The sequence below is a fragment of the Gouania willdenowi genome, chromosome 11 (genome assembly GCF_900634775.1).
Source record: "Gouania willdenowi chromosome 11, fGouWil2.1, whole genome shotgun sequence".
Taxonomy (NCBI): domain Eukaryota; kingdom Metazoa; phylum Chordata; class Actinopteri; order Blenniiformes; family Gobiesocidae; genus Gouania; species Gouania willdenowi.
In genome coordinates, this window is record NC_041054.1 from 10,424,683 (window position 1) to 10,440,034 (window position 15,352).

Consider the following 15,352-nt stretch of genomic DNA (forward strand, 5'->3'; position numbering starts at 1 on the left):
GCGAGGTTTTTTGGCTTGTTCCTTTTTTTTTTTTTTTTTTTTTTTTTTTATTCCACAGCAGGACAAATGTGTCCGAAACAGAGAAGAATTCAACTGTGACGCACTAACTGGTTCCCGCCTACGCTCACATAACTGAAAATGCTTGGCCAGCTGCCACCTTGTATTCCTGGCAGTCCCACCTTTCTGTAATTTGATCCTCTTTTCCTCAGCTGGGACAAAAGTTACAAGGCAACGTTGATTCGCTCAGGAAACTGCTTTGTCACGTTTGTGAATAACATTTAAAAGCTTTGTTGGGTGAATTATATGGTAGCATTGATTTAAAAAAATAAATGAATATTAAAAAACCTATATGTATATAAACCCTTCTGTATACATTATTAAGACCAAATAAAAGACAAAGAGAAGCTAACATTTGATAAATTTGATTTATTTAGACTTTGACTAAATCCCTTTGTGTTGGCCACCGTTTCAAAGAACACAACCTTAAAGTGCAAATAGAGGGCCATACTTTGAGTTTGCAATGAATTTATCAAAAGCACTAAGAATTTAGCTTGAATGGGCTGGAGAATACAGAGCAGAGATGACAACTTAAATCACATAAATAGGTGATTGTCTGATCCAAAGGCCACATGGTCAACATTTAGAATTATGACTGAGCATTAATACAGGAAATAAAAGGTTTTGGGACTTTTGTCCATATTTCTATTGTATACCTTTGAAGTCTTTTTGTATATTTTTCTCTCGTTTTACAGATTTTATTAATAATGCTATTGAATTTTATATAGCGCTTTATCATAGGCACTCAAAGTGCTTTACAGAATTAAGGCATTATTCTTTTACTCCACACTTAGTGGTGGTAAACTACTATTGTAGCCACAGCTGCACTGGGGCGACTGTCCCCCACTGTGGCACCTGGAATTCTCAGTGGTCTCCCATCCAACTACTAATCAGGCCCAGACCTGCTTAGCTTCATAAATCAAACGAGATCGGGCAATGCAAATATATTTGTCTGACATTTTTGTAGTGGGTTCGTGTACTTTGTTACCCTTGTGTTGTTCTGTAATTTAGGTTATTGATTTGCATTTTATTTTAGTGTGTTTCAGGAGTAATTTGGAATTTTCTTTTTTCCGTTTGTGATTTTAGTTTTGGGGCTGCACAGAATTAGATCAAAGGACGCCAAAAAAATATTCTTGATATTTTTTCCTCCACAAAGAAGATTGGGTCAAAGTAACTGGAGCAAAATGCCACACAGGCATATTTATAACCAGCTAGTCAATAACATGTGGTGCCACTTTTGGCTTTTCCCATCATAAGGATGTGGGAACACGATCTGTACCATAGTTTATTTTGGTGCAGGTCTTGGTTAATGCACAGCAGAGTTTGTGTAAGAAAAATTACATAAGTAGATAAAACAGCAATTCCACAAACGCAAAATAAGCTTTAAAATAAAGGTTGATTGTTAATTGTATCAGACGTCACCATATATCAGCCAATAATTTCCTTAAACTATTGATGCGAGTAAACAAGAGACAAAGGTTTGCATGTGAACTAAATATACTAATTTTATTTGTGTTGTACACTCAAACTTAAGACATTATTTTCAAAAAAGGAAATTGTCATCAATCCAGCAGTCCGCTGAAAGCACATCTGTAATATCAGCTTTTTGTCGCTCATTGAAACATGCAAAAATACTTCTATACACATCTTTAGAAAACAATATGTACATCAGGAAAATGTCACGTCATTCCTTATGTGGGGATTGGCAGTAATTTATTTCACCAAACCCGCTGTCTAAAAAACTTCAAGTAGTTCCTTATAAAAATAGAACAATCTTTATTTTTGCCTTGAAAATTTCTATTCAAAAAATACACATTACACTGCAAAATGGTTTGATATTAAAAAAAAAACCGAAAAGGACATTTCATATTTGATGTGAGGCAGTAGTTGAGAGGCAGAATGGGGGTATATATTGCTGGTGTGTTTGTCTATAAAGAATGTCAAAGTGTTTGCTGTAAACAAGTGAGAAAGGAGAGTCAGGGATGAGAAAGGGGTGTGAAAAGAGCACTGTGCCTACAAAATGCTACTTAGCCAATAATCTTAAAAAAAAGAAAAGAAACAGGACTAAACAAAACAAAAAACCCCATCCATTCCACACATGACAGTAAAACATAAAAAAGCAGCGATGAAAGGAGGGGCCAGTTACTGAGTTGAGGAAGTGAAGAAAGGAACAGAAACCGGGAGAAATCTGGAGTTCCCTGCTGATGATTTGCCGGTCGTTGTGAGGTCGAGGTCTGGGCTGGTTAGCTGTCGCTGCTTTTTGTCCTGTCACAACACAAAATGTAAGAGGTCACATTAAGATAAAAAACAATCCAATACTGCGAGTGAAACTACGGACTGACCACAGGAACTAATGCAACAAAACCAGGTTAGTGTCTTGAGCAGGATTAAGTCTTAGTGATAAAACGTCACCACAAAGCAGAAATCTAATGTGCAGGCAGAAACTGAGCCGTGTTATAGTAACTGATCAGTTTCAGCGTATTTGCGTTGTCATATGGTGATTTTGAAGTAGCCGGCCCGAGAAAATGCTGAAGGCATTTAAAACCGTTATAATAGGTAACTTGAATTATTTGGTTAAAAAGGTAAATACAGCCATCAGACACATGCAGATCAACGCTGGTCATTAGTCTCAGAATACCCACTAACAATATGTTGTTCATTGTCTTTAAAAAAGATCATTCTTTCCATTCCCAAACCTTTTTAATCCATCGTTTTAAGTAAATATTACTCATTTTTCGATAATATTATCCAACCAAGATGTCTAATTGATTTTCAATCCATAGATAAATACTAGCAACCACAAAAAACTAAGATAAATTGGCACTGTATAAGAAGCAGTAATGCTGCGTTCAAGGCAACTTGGAACTCTGGCTTTTCTGACCTTCCTGCTTAAGAAAGTGCATTGGAAAGCCACAAATCACAAACGAAGATCGGAATTTTGAAACTTGGAAAAACTGAGTTGTTGTAAACGCAGCATTAGCCATACTGTTAAAGGTTAAAGTGTGGACTTCTGTGGGAGTGCAAATTACACATTTAGAAGGTGCAAAATTCTATGTAGCGCAGCTTTACTCTCAGTCTACTGTACTTTAATCAAGTAAAAAAAGGTTTGAATCAGGCTTTTTTGTGAATACATCTACATTTTTTGTTTGGCTGCACCATTTTGAACATCCAGTTTAACTAATTCCTGTGTAATTTTTAATGCAACTTAAGTAATTAATGTGTGGAACAATGAAAAACAAGGTTTTAGGGAACTTTTAATTACTAATCAAAGCGCTGAAAGTCGTGGAGCATGAAACACAGTTTGGTGTGACAGGCTGATGGCTCTGCATTTAGAAGCGTCTACTTTGCATAGAGGCAAACAGATTAGTGTGACTTCTTTCCAAAACACAACCTATTTAAAGCTGCTGGAGACAAAAAACAAACTTTAATATCAATAAATCGAAGATCATTTGATCGAGAGAGAGAGAGAAAGAAAAAAAATGTACAAGGTTAGAATTTGCCGCTTGGAAGTTTGTATTCATCTCCTTTGCAACATAACCTAACTGCTAGAGCAGATATGGGCTTGTCTGTGAACGATCGCATTTACTGGTTCAATAAATGGGAAGAGATTCAAATTCTGATGTAGCTGGTTATGATTTACAGTACGCATAAACAGGACTGAATCATAATATAACCTAACTGCTAGAGCAGACGTGGGCTTATCTGTTCTGTGTCTTGTCCCCTTTACAGACCTTGGAGTCTCTGTCTTACCAATAAATGAGAAGAGATTCATCACCTTTATAATAAGTGTTGACTAGGCCACTGGGAGTGAGGCCCACTTGATAATACTGTATCATGTTTTTCTGCAGTCAGTGCCTTGTCCTCTTCCTTCTCTCTCTGCTCTGTTTCAGGTGTCGTGAAGCTGATGACGGCAGTTCCTGATCTGTGGTTCACGGCTCAACTAGTCTATTACACTCTGATGTTCTATCTCTCTATCCCATTCTGTTGGTCCTTCTGTCCACTAACCCCAACCAGTCAAAGCAGAAGGCTGCCACCTCTGAACCTGGTTCTGCTGGAGATTTCTTCCTGTTAAAATGGAGTCGTTTCTTCCCACTGTCGCTAAATACTTGCTCATGTGGATATGAATTTTTTATTTTGATAAGCGCGTTTATTTTAGGGTTTGGATGGAATCCAGCAAAATCACGGAGAATACCGGGAACAAACTAGAACAGAAAAGGTATCAAGCCATTCACTGTCCTCGTCTGGTGAAGAAACAATAAATCACGGTAAGAAACAAGGAAAAACACTTCTATGCATCCGTCTATGGGACTCCATATCCCACAATACAATGTGCGAAACCTGTCTAAAAATGTGTTTAAGGTGGAGATCAAAACAAACTAGTGGCAATTTCAAATTTCAATTTTAAGCAAATGATTTTTGCTTTAATCAAATGGGGTTTAAACTAGTAGAATTACTTTAACTTTACTCAACCACTTCAAAAACTATTTACTACAAAAATACATTAACACACTACACTCAGACACCATGCTTACACAAACCAAGCTAAACACAGCCTGTACTACGATGCTGGATTAAGTTTATCCAGGATATCTCTCCATTAGCGGGCTTCACCTAAACCCAACATTCTGTCAGAGCAGCTGTACTACGAAGCAGGTTATAAACACGTTCACTTAAGGTGATTTCAGCCTGGCTGCGTTCGCGCTCAAAAGGGGCAGAGATTGCAGCGTCAGATTAATCACAAATAACGAGAAAATTAAAAATTCTATAAAAAATGTGAAGTTTTAAAAATCCATAATTTAGACCAAAAACAACACAGTTGCTGCAGCATAAGCAGGAAGCAAGAAACGTTGACATAGAATTGATGACTGTTAATGTGTAAATTTGTGAGATTATACATTAATTTATTGGAGAACAAACAAAACACTGATTAGTTTCACTTTACTATAAGGCAAAGACCTTGTCTGTGGCTGTGATGCTGCGTTCATACAGCTCAGCTTACATTATAAGGTGGACAATATTTGTATTTCATACAGCCTGTATTATCTTACAGGTCTGAGGCTCTATATAAATGGAGGCAGTGTACATAAATACATGAGTTTATCATTAAGAAGCTTTATCAGCCGAGTAATGTAGATCAGTCCATCAGAAAAAAAAAATCTATATGTTTCCTATAGGATGTCATCAGTAAATGAAAGAATTGTATTGATGCCTAAATATTCTCTTTCCTGTTCCACAGATCCACACAGTAAGGTGTCCATTGAATGACTCACCTATTCTGAGCAGGACGTTTTTTCAAGAGAACTGATTAGTCAGGAGGCGGCGCTTTACACTGGATCAAAACTTACCGTACTCTAGCACTTGACCTACTCCCGACCAGGTTAGCCGTTCAGTGTCAGTTACCATGGTGATTTAGCCCGGTAAAAAGTTACCTAGCGTCGTAGTACAGCACACGCAATAAATACCGGAAGTAAGTGCGATAAAAGGAAATCCAGCTTTGTAGTACAGGCTCAAAAGTGTCACATAACACAGCAGACCCTAAGTGTCAAATACACAAACACACCTCTATGTATAAGAGTAGACGTTGGGTTTTATAAGATGTGGGTAAACCTCCACCTCTGGGTGTTGCTGTCCTGGAGAGGGGGGTAAAATACAGAGGACCACCACCAACCCCCACCAACGAACAGACGTACTCCTGTCATGTGCAGCAAATGCAGCCCAGACTGTCCAGAAGAACCACAACAGTGAAGTGAGACCTCAGGTACCAACAGTTTTAGGACACAGGGCTTCAACGACACCGACAGCACAACGAGAGAGGCCTTCAGAGATGACTGAGTTAATGTGTCCAGCAGTCTGCATTAGGACACGAGATAAGACATTAGCTTACTAAACAAGGTTTCACACTTAATGGCCAAGTAGGACGAGAAAGGAAAACCAGAATTTGCAGTTGCAGACGGACTTGTGCTGTTAAATGTCACCTTTTGGGCATATATGGCCCACAGTGAGAGCATTTATAGAGAAGGTGAAGCAAACCTTGTCTCACTTTCAAAATCTTAGTCTTCTAAACAGTTTGAGACCTAAACATTTCAAAGAAACTAAAAATGTATATAGCGTCAAATTGTCTTGATACCAGACAAAAATACAGATGACAGTCACCTCTTTCTCTTCTTCTCCGAGTCGCTGCTTCTGGCCTTGGTTGTTGAGGAAGTCATGGCTGTGTCTGATTTGGAGCTTCCGTCTTCTCTGCGTCGTTTGCTGTGTAATAAAAAATATTAAAATAAAAGCTGTCCAAAAATCATGGTTCTCAAACAACATTTTAGTTACTTTTTTCAGACTTACTGCGTTGTGCTGCCATCTTTCTCCTCCAGGAGAGACTGTGATGGTGCTTCGCTATCCTGCCTGTAGTCTCCTTCCTCCTCCACCTGTCCACCTTGTTGGATGCCGTTGCATTGCTCTGGTGGAAACCGGGCCTGTGGCTGAGCAGAGGGAGGGGATCCTGATAACGGTCTCTGATCTTCTTTGGATAATTCCCGCCACTGGTTCTAGAGGAGGGAAACCGATAATACATATGAGGATCATTGTAGTTTGTACAAACTCAAAAAACGTAAGAAATAGACAAAGAAACATTAATGAAAATGCCCTACTACAATTGGAATTATGTCATTTAGTAATATTTGTTTAATCACTTGATTTTTTCAGGATTATTTGAAAATGTGGAACTGAAGAATGTACTGTACGTTTCCAATAAAAATTTTAATTACAAAAAAAGATAATGGATGGCGATAAAATCAGTCTTTTAGATTCTGACAATACTAGAACCATAACAAGCAATATTGTTGAGATTTCTAAAGGCAGTTTTAATTCAGTGTTTATTTAAATTAATAAGTAAATAAATACAAAAAATCCTAAAGATTTTAGAGTCTTGAGAGGAGTTGGAAGAATAGAAAATATGTGAAAAGCACCAAATGTGAGCGGTTTCTACCTGCACTGCGGAGTCGCCCATGATAAACTTGGTTCCTTCAATAACTGCCATGTAAGAGAACCTCAGTTGATCAGGAGTCTGGATTAGACCCATGCGATACTTTCTCATGTCCAATAAAATGCCTTTGATGTCTACTGAGGGATTTTTTCTTTTGTCTATCTAAAAAAAAAAAAAAAAAAAGGTCAAGTGTTATAAAAAATAAGGGTAAAAGTATTCTCAAATGGCTGCAGATAGAAAGCTTAAGCAAAGACATACAAAGCATTAAATCACAGGCTGTACAGACAGGCAAGACTAACCAGGACCAGGCATGTGTCGACTAATGAAAATGTTCCAGAGCGTCCAATGCCAGCACTGCAGTGCACCACAGCTGGTCCGTGATCCACTTCCAGCGCTCTAGACTCACGAACCCTGAAGAGGAAATTGAGGAAGGACGCCGGTGACTCAGGGACACCAAAATCAGGCCACGTGGTGTAATGGAAGTGGTAAAGCTGTCTCTTCTCCCCCGTCTGTGAGAAAAGACACAAAAAAAAAAAAAACAGGCCTCAGGAGCAGCCTGGCAACTTTAAACCTGTATCTGTTTGCGTTGGCGCAGATCCGATTTCTAGAACCATGGTTACAGGAAGTCATCCCAGAATAGTTTATCAACACAGCTGTGCAAACTTTCATTTTCTATGAATCAATTTATGAGATAGTTAATACACCTTAACACGTCTCTTTTAAAAATGAGAAGACACCCAAGTGAGAGTTCCTGTATTAATTAATTTGGAATGAATTAAAGTGGCAACAGGCTTTGTTGCATCTTTGAACCCATCCTTAAGATTGTTTATTGGTAAAGTTAGTGAACAAAAAGGGATTTGTGAGAATGAACGTATTGCAACTATGGGGAATTTTGCCAATCCCATTTTTTCTTTCCTGAAAATACACCTAAAAATGCACCCAACAGAGAATTGAATTATGCAAAGCACAACACAAAGACTTTCTACAACTTTTTTTTTTTTATCCAGGAGTTGTACAGACTGTGACCTACAGTTACATTCTGCAGCTCCAAAATTCTGGTGGTGTAGTAGGACTTGGTGTCCTCTGACAACAAAGTGACCAAGATACACGTGTCTCTGAAAGCCATTTCCCTCTCCTCAGTTGTGGGCCAGTACTGGGCACACTTCTCCTGTCATGGGAGAGAGACAAAAAGGTGCTAATTAGAGAAACCAAATATAAAACAGAACTGAGAGCAAAACAGGAATTGTAAAACCTGATGAGGACATTTAACCCTGGCGGTTACTTTCTACTACCTGACCTCAAATTTACTAACATGGTAATTTTTTTAAAGTTTTACTAGATTGTTCAGTTTGCATCACATTTAAACTAAAACTCCTTAAAAATAAATAAATAAATTGACCAAAAAAACAAAAAACAAACAACTTCTCTGAAATAAAGACCAAAGTCATTAAAACCCTTGGATGTTGATTCATACTTCAGGGAATAATCTGATATGCACAGTTGTGAATAAATTCATATTCCTCAGTAATAACCTGTCTTTGTGGAGAAACAGTTTGACATCAGCAAAAACACAATTGGAAAGTGCATTAAATTAAATTCTTTACAGAGAAAACGCGGATTAAATCAATACTACATGCCAGCCGCAGATTACAAGCTTAACATATCGCACACGCTAACAGACGCCATTAGAAAAGATAATCAGGTTTGCGGCAGGCTGTCAGCTAGCAGGAACTGTTTCGAAATGTTGTCTTTTCTTCACAGAACTAGTGCAAATGCTTGCCAAGTGGATCATTCTGAGTAGAACACCATCAGCAGGCTAAATACTCCACATCTTCCATTTCCAAGAAAACCAGTGTGGCTAAGTATTCTGACATAGCGAGTGCTACTCGAGCTGCTTTACTGGGAAACCAAAAAGTCAGAGCTGTTCTGCATGAGGGAGCCTCACTGTGTGTTTAATCAGCACGATCACAAACGTTCAGAAGAAGAAGAAAAAAAAAAAAATCCAACACCCCAGATTAGATCCTGTTTAACACCCAAACACAAAAATTCCTCAAGGGGTCTGTTCTGTTAAATGTTTTAGTGAGTGTATTTTTCTCAAAAAAAGCTAATACGTACTGAGCCTTTCTCGATAACCCTGTTGAGCATGATGACTGCTTTGGTCCTCTGCTGCCAGATCATAAGCCAAAAGTGGCCACAGGTATTCCTGAGTGGGCCCTGTGGACCAAAACACACACAGACATCTTGAATTCTATGTTATAAACAAAGTTCTATCTGTGGAACCTTTCTGTTATACACAAAAACAGACAATTTAAATAATGAGTTTAGCCACAGACGGGCAGATAGTGTGCGTGATCGCTATGAAACTGACCTCCACACAATGACAGTTATACTATAAGCTTTAATCTCTAAAGGTCATCAAAGGTCAAGTCTCTAAAGAGATAAGATGGGAAGTAGGGCTGGGCAATATATCGAGATTCAAGATATATTGAGTTTTCAATTTTTGGCGGTATAGAAAATTACATTATCGCCTATGTCAATATATATTGTATTAAAATACAGAATGAAAAGCACAGATAGATGGATAACCGAGTGTGTCTTAGCCCAGATATTCTCCAAACCAAGCCACAGTACAGAACTCACTCACACGTGCTGTCCCTTATAGGAGAAAAAGACAAAAGTGGCACATATTGTGCAGCTGTTTGTTAATAAATGTACCCGTGTGGCATTTTGCATCACAAAATTAAACCCAGATTGTCTTTCTGGTCAGACTTCATTTGAATTAAAAATAGAGAATTATATCACACATCGCCATTTTGAGGAAAAAATAATATGGGTTATGGTCCATATTGCCTAATAATTAGGACAACTTAATGTGATAAGTGGCCATCAGTCACTATCATGTTTTTCAGCACTTGAGTTATTTAAGGGCTTTACTCAACAGTTCACACTATCCCACTGCTCACAGAGCAGTTGCTGTGTACTCTTGCACCTCAGGGTTAGTTGGGCTCAGTAAAAAACATGTTGGCACACAGGCTATGTTTATCAAAGAATTAAAAATAAAATCTTGAGCTACTTGAACAACGGTGAGGAAGGGAAATAGACAGTGAGGTAGATCATATTTATTAGTGCTTAATGGCAACAGCTGGCTTGTTTTAGTTGCTCCTTATCAGCCTGAGCTAGCTTTGGTCAGAGAGGGCTTGATCAAGCCAATATTTACTTTTATTATCCTGGATGTATTATTCCACTTTTTGCATATTTAAACAGCAGGGTATGACCTTCTCCTTCTCACTGAAACAAAGCCAAAAGCACTCTTCGCATTCCTCAACTGAACCGAACTTGCCTGTGTGAGGATGTAACTTCTTTGAGCCTCCTCCACCACAACCAGACTGGCATTGATGTAGTCATTTTCTGTGTTCTCCAGCATCACCCGGCTGTGATCAACTACAGATGCATTAACAGGACAGTAGTCGGTGTTGGGTTGTACAAAATGACAGATTGTGCTGCAGCTTTGGTGACAGCTTGGATTATCTACAAATGTTCACTCACATGGACTGACATCTCTGTATCTGTTTCGGTTGCGATTCTCAGGATATTTTGCCACTTTGTAGGCAAATTCTTGGGACTCGTTCCTGATTTCCTAGAAAGTAGAAAGACAAAAAAATAACAGAGCACACCATTGTGGTGTAAATTTAGACAAGGGTGAAGAAATATTACTTTGAAAAATAAATGATTTTCTTTATAGGCTCTGCAGTTTTCGTCTGATGTCATTGTTGGATTTTTAAGTAGGTGAAAAGGTTTTAAATAAGCACTTGTTGCAATACAAATTTCCAGTTACATTTGAATTCAAATCAACATTAGTTTCACCATAGAACTTATGATGTATGGCCACCATTGACTCATGTTTAACTGCTTTTTTTTTTTTTTTAAATTAAACTTCTTTTGGCAGACCTGTCACTAACATGGGCCAATAATAAAGAGGAAGTGAAGTGATCACACTTCTCGTCATTGATTGTAATATCAGGGTTTATGAATGTTTGTTTGATTAAAGTTCTTTAATCGAGGCTGACAACTTTACACCGTTTCAGTATTGTTTTTTTATGACTTTTTGCAAGTGAACAGCTTTAATTTGAAGTGTTTGCAATCTAAGTGCTGTACCTCAATCACAATGCTGTACATCAAAAAAGACATACATTAAAATTACATTATAAAAATAATATGAAAGACATACAAAAACGTGAATTTTAGGACAGCGCACAAATGGGTTTTTATTAGCTTTGTCCTAAAAAAAAAAAAAAAAACATCCATGGAAGGAGCCAGCCTAATTTCAGCAGGTAAGTTGTACCATAGCATTGGAGCACGGAATGAAAAAGCACGTTCCCCAACAGTCTTTTTAAGGACCATTGGGACATTCAGTAAGAGTTAGAACTTTAATAGTACCTCACCATTAAAGTTATTGGCAACACCTGAACATATTCAGCTCCAAAATACAGCACAATGTTTCAGAAATGTTTGTAGAAGCAGCCTGTGCTTGATTTCAAACACCTGTGGCTAATGAGCTATTTAGCACACCTGAGTTGAATTACCTGGAGTGAAAGCTTGTATCAATTATTTCATAATTAGTTTCTTTTCCCCCCTATAATGTAAGTGTAACTTCAAAATAAGTTTCATGGCTAATTTTTTTTTTTTTTTTTTTTTTTTAAATGTGTGTCTGACTTGAAGTAATGCAGTGCCAAATAATTCAAAAGTGAACCCATGAATTGAAGCTAAAATGCGGGTGTCATATTAAGCGCAAAGCTGTGAATCCCCGAGGACGATATGAAGTAATATAAACTTAGCTTACGAGTATCGCTACTGCGAGTTACAGAAGTGGAACATTTACGTTAATTAAACGTTTAAAAGTCGTTAAAAAAAAACAAAACAAAAAAAAAAAAAAACAATCTAGCGATTAGTGCAGACATTTAAAGGCTTAATGGATAAGTGCTGAATTAAACGCGCGCTTTAAGTCCTCACTGTTGAGCTTCATGCTAACTACGCTAACAAGACTTACCGAGAACAGTTTCTGCCAGTGGCCCTCCGAGTCGACGTCTTCAAATTCCTTCTCCATTATTCACCGTCCGCTGTAGGAGAAGGCTGGGTAAGTGACCCACTGTCTACCTCATAACGTTACTCTGTGCGGTTTGTCTCTCGGTCACAAAAGTGACAGCACAGCCGCCAGCAGCTACAGCTCCGCCGTTATCTCCCTGCTGAAGTTGTCATCGTGAGGGCACCAGTGCGCAGGCGCAATACGAGGATTTTGCGAGCACTTTCAAAATAAAATCCATTTTTAAAAAAACACCTGAAGCCAATGTTTTCCTTCCTCGCCAGCGCTGTTGACATATATGTGTTTATTTCCATTGTGTATATTTTAAACAGCAGAGTTATTCCACGTTTAATCTATTTTCTTACATAAGTGGCTCAAGCAGTGAAAATGTGTTTACCAAGTTTCCTCCTTTGTGATAATTTCAAGTGCAAAACAACACAAATGTACACTTACCACAACACTTTTACAAATGCAGAAAACAAATTGACAAATGTGGAAGCAATATACAGATTTACAATGTAGCATTTGTAAATCTATGTTTCAACACTTGTTAAAGTGTTTTGCATTTCCAATTTGGTTTTTATTTTAAAACTATATACTTCCAAAAATCAGTCTTGTTTAGGTTTAATGTGGCCGTCAGTCTAGTTTTTGTGTCCACAAAATGACTAAAAAATAAAAAATAAAAACACACACATACACAAAATGAAACATACATTTCAGCTGTATAAATACTAATTTTGAAACATAAAAACAAACAAAATTGCATTGTATTGCACAGAAGATACAAATATGTTCTCCAAAAGCACACAAGAAGACCAAAAAATGACAGAAAAATATACAAAATTACAACAGAAATGACTCCCAAAACAACAATATGAAATTCAAAAAATGACAGAAAAAATACAAAATGAGAACAAAAATAAACAACAAAAACTCACAAAGTTTCTGTTCTTTCCTGCATTATGATTGTTCTTATTTTAATGCTAACCAAAAACCTTAAGAGCCTCGGACACCCACCATTTACGTTTTTTTTTTTTTTTTACTGGTCACACATTCAAACATACATACAGAAATCGAGGCAAATGTATGTGACTCTAGCCTTCTGTTTGAAAATGCTCACCACTCATCATAAATACTTTATTATAAATTATGGTGCATATGAATTGGGTAAACTTACATTTAAAAAGTCTTCAATCAAAACAAGTGTCATGTTTATGTTGATGGGAAGTTTCCTTTAAAGTTTTACAACTCATCATGAAACTGAAATTGTACATCATCTTTGACCACAAGGTGACAGTGAACTGTAGTGTATACAGGGCGTAATCTGACTGACTCTCTGATGAGTCATTTCTTGTGGAGAGAGACACAGACTGGGGTTGTTGGGTAATTGTGATGGCGTGGGTTTGGATAGCTTGCCTGTGGGGAATACATTGCACTGAGGGGGAGGTGGGCCTGCCTGTGAGGTAAGCAGTAGAGACATGAGGCCCTCAAACATGAACCCAACAAGTCTCTCTGTCAATTTGGCATTATTTTTCTTTCGAGGAGCATGATCATCAGATGTTCATCTTGCTGTTGGAGCATCAGCTCGTTCTGCTGCTCCTGTTGCTCCTCACTCCACCGATTCTGCCTTTCCTTTATGTGATGGAGCATTGCCATCTGCTCCTCAGACCATGATCTCAGAGCTCATTCAATTGATTTTGGTTTGGGCATCTTCTTCCCTATACAAAACATTAGTTTACACAATGGTCAGTACAACTCCTGTTCTATATAGAAAAATGCATGATGAAGCAAGCAGTGACACACAGAAATATGTATAATGAGTATAACCCTTTTTGTTCACCTGGTCTTAACACCTGCAGCATCCATTGACCCCATAGCAGGATCACCAGCCGGCCTGGTTGGCTCTTTAAGTTTTCTCAGGGGTTTATTATTATCTAAACTGTCTCCACTCGAGTCCAACACTTGCTACGTCCCGCCATCCTTTAACACATATGGCAGTGGCTATCCATACGGTTTCCATATCAACATACCGACATTTTATCTGTACGCCGCACCCCTCATTGGCCAGTTTAGGTCACATGACTAAGACTAAACCTAACCGTAAACCTAACCCTAAACCTAAAAATTGTTGCGATATAAGGTTATAACTTAACCCTGAACCTAAGATGCTACGTACGTGTACTTTGGTAAATCTACCAATAGCAACGAGGGTTGTCTGTACGGCAACCTTACACTTTCAATGCACAAAACTACCGGAATTAATTTAAGGTGGAAAAGGGTGTTTTCAAGAAAGATGAATTATTTAATTCAGATTGAAAATTTGAATAAACCAGCCACCTAATTCGGATTTAAGTTTAATTCAGAATTAAATTTGGATAATGAATTAAGTGTTTACAAGGTCACCATTAACTTTTATTCTGCTTTAAGACAAATTAAAGTTTCCATGTCTGTTGCCAGGGAAACCATCATCAATCCCAGGATGTTAAATCCCACCTAAAGAGGGTGGTTAGGGTGGTTTTCTCAGTTAGTTATTCATTTTTTTATTCAATGCAACTGAACTTGAAGCTGGATTACATCTACAATCCAATCAGCTTCTGTTCTGAACCATCGTCAGCTTTATTTAGATGTAAACAATTTTAGACATTAACTCCTGGGGTGGGGTTACATGAGAGTTTATGTGATATGATGGCTATATTTGTGGATTGCTGGCAACTATGTTTACTGTCTAATGTTGTGTAGGTTATTTTAGCAACTCCTTTTCCGGATTTGGAGAATAGCCATGTCAAACACTGAGTTCACGATACAATACCGTACAATAGACAATAATGGGCTCGCGATAACAATACGATATATTTTTGGAAAAGTAAAAAAGACAAAGAAAAAAGATCGAAGGTGGAAAAAAATCATGCTTTTATTTGACTTCAACTCTGGACATTACATACGTACTCTGAGTATGATCTATTCAACTCAATGGGAATATAAACAGATAAAAAAAAAATCATAACAATTGGATGTTATGGTCCATGATACCACTTGTACCATGGACTAAACATTTTGTTTCATTTTGATATTAAGATATCTTGTCACACGATATATCGTCCGACCTTTACTGTATGACTGTCCAACGCTGCAGTAGGCCCGAAAACTCACTATCGTTTGATTTCTTAAGAAATATATATTATGATAAGATAAAACAAAGACCACCAAGACCTACAGCTTTTAAAAATGATTGGACTCAT

At 37.7% G+C, this 15,352-nt stretch overlaps 1 protein-coding gene across 2 annotated transcripts; it reads right to left on the reverse strand.

Moving 5' to 3' along the window:
* Nucleotides 1–1,536: 1,536 nt before the first annotated feature.
* Nucleotides 1,537–12,298, reverse strand: ptpn2b (protein tyrosine phosphatase non-receptor type 2b). 2 transcript variants are annotated; one of them, XM_028461980.1, is made up of 10 exons: nt 12,081–12,298; nt 10,580–10,670; nt 10,374–10,474; nt 9,149–9,247; nt 8,064–8,201; nt 7,333–7,542; nt 7,037–7,195; nt 6,394–6,596; nt 6,211–6,309; nt 1,537–2,322 (listed from the first exon to the last, which is right to left on the reverse strand). In XM_028461980.1, the coding sequence occupies exons 1-10, from the start codon at nt 12,135–12,137 to the stop codon at nt 2,301–2,303; spliced, it is 1,179 nt and encodes a 392-aa protein (XP_028317781.1). In that variant the 5' UTR covers nt 12,138–12,298; the 3' UTR covers nt 1,537–2,300. The 2 variants fall into 2 exon arrangements, with proteins under 2 accessions (XP_028317781.1, XP_028317782.1); XM_028461981.1 differs by lacking the exon at nt 7,037–7,195.
* Between the last annotated feature and the right edge of the window lie 3,054 nt (nt 12,299–15,352).

Bases quoted from the DNA above. Each gene is read 5' to 3' on its own strand.
- ptpn2b (XM_028461980.1), bottom strand. From the start codon at position 12,137: ATGGAGAAGGAATTTGAAGACGTCGACTCGGAGGGCCACTGGCAGAAA. The intron at 7,543-8,063 runs GTAGGTCACAGT...CTTTTCTCACAG, and splicing joins TGGAGCTGCAGAATGTAACT to ACGGGGGAGAAGAGACAGCT. The intron at 2,323-6,210 runs GTGACTGTCATC...GTGTTGTGACAG, and splicing joins TCGGAGAAGAAGAGAAAGAG to GACAAAAAGCAGCGACAGCT.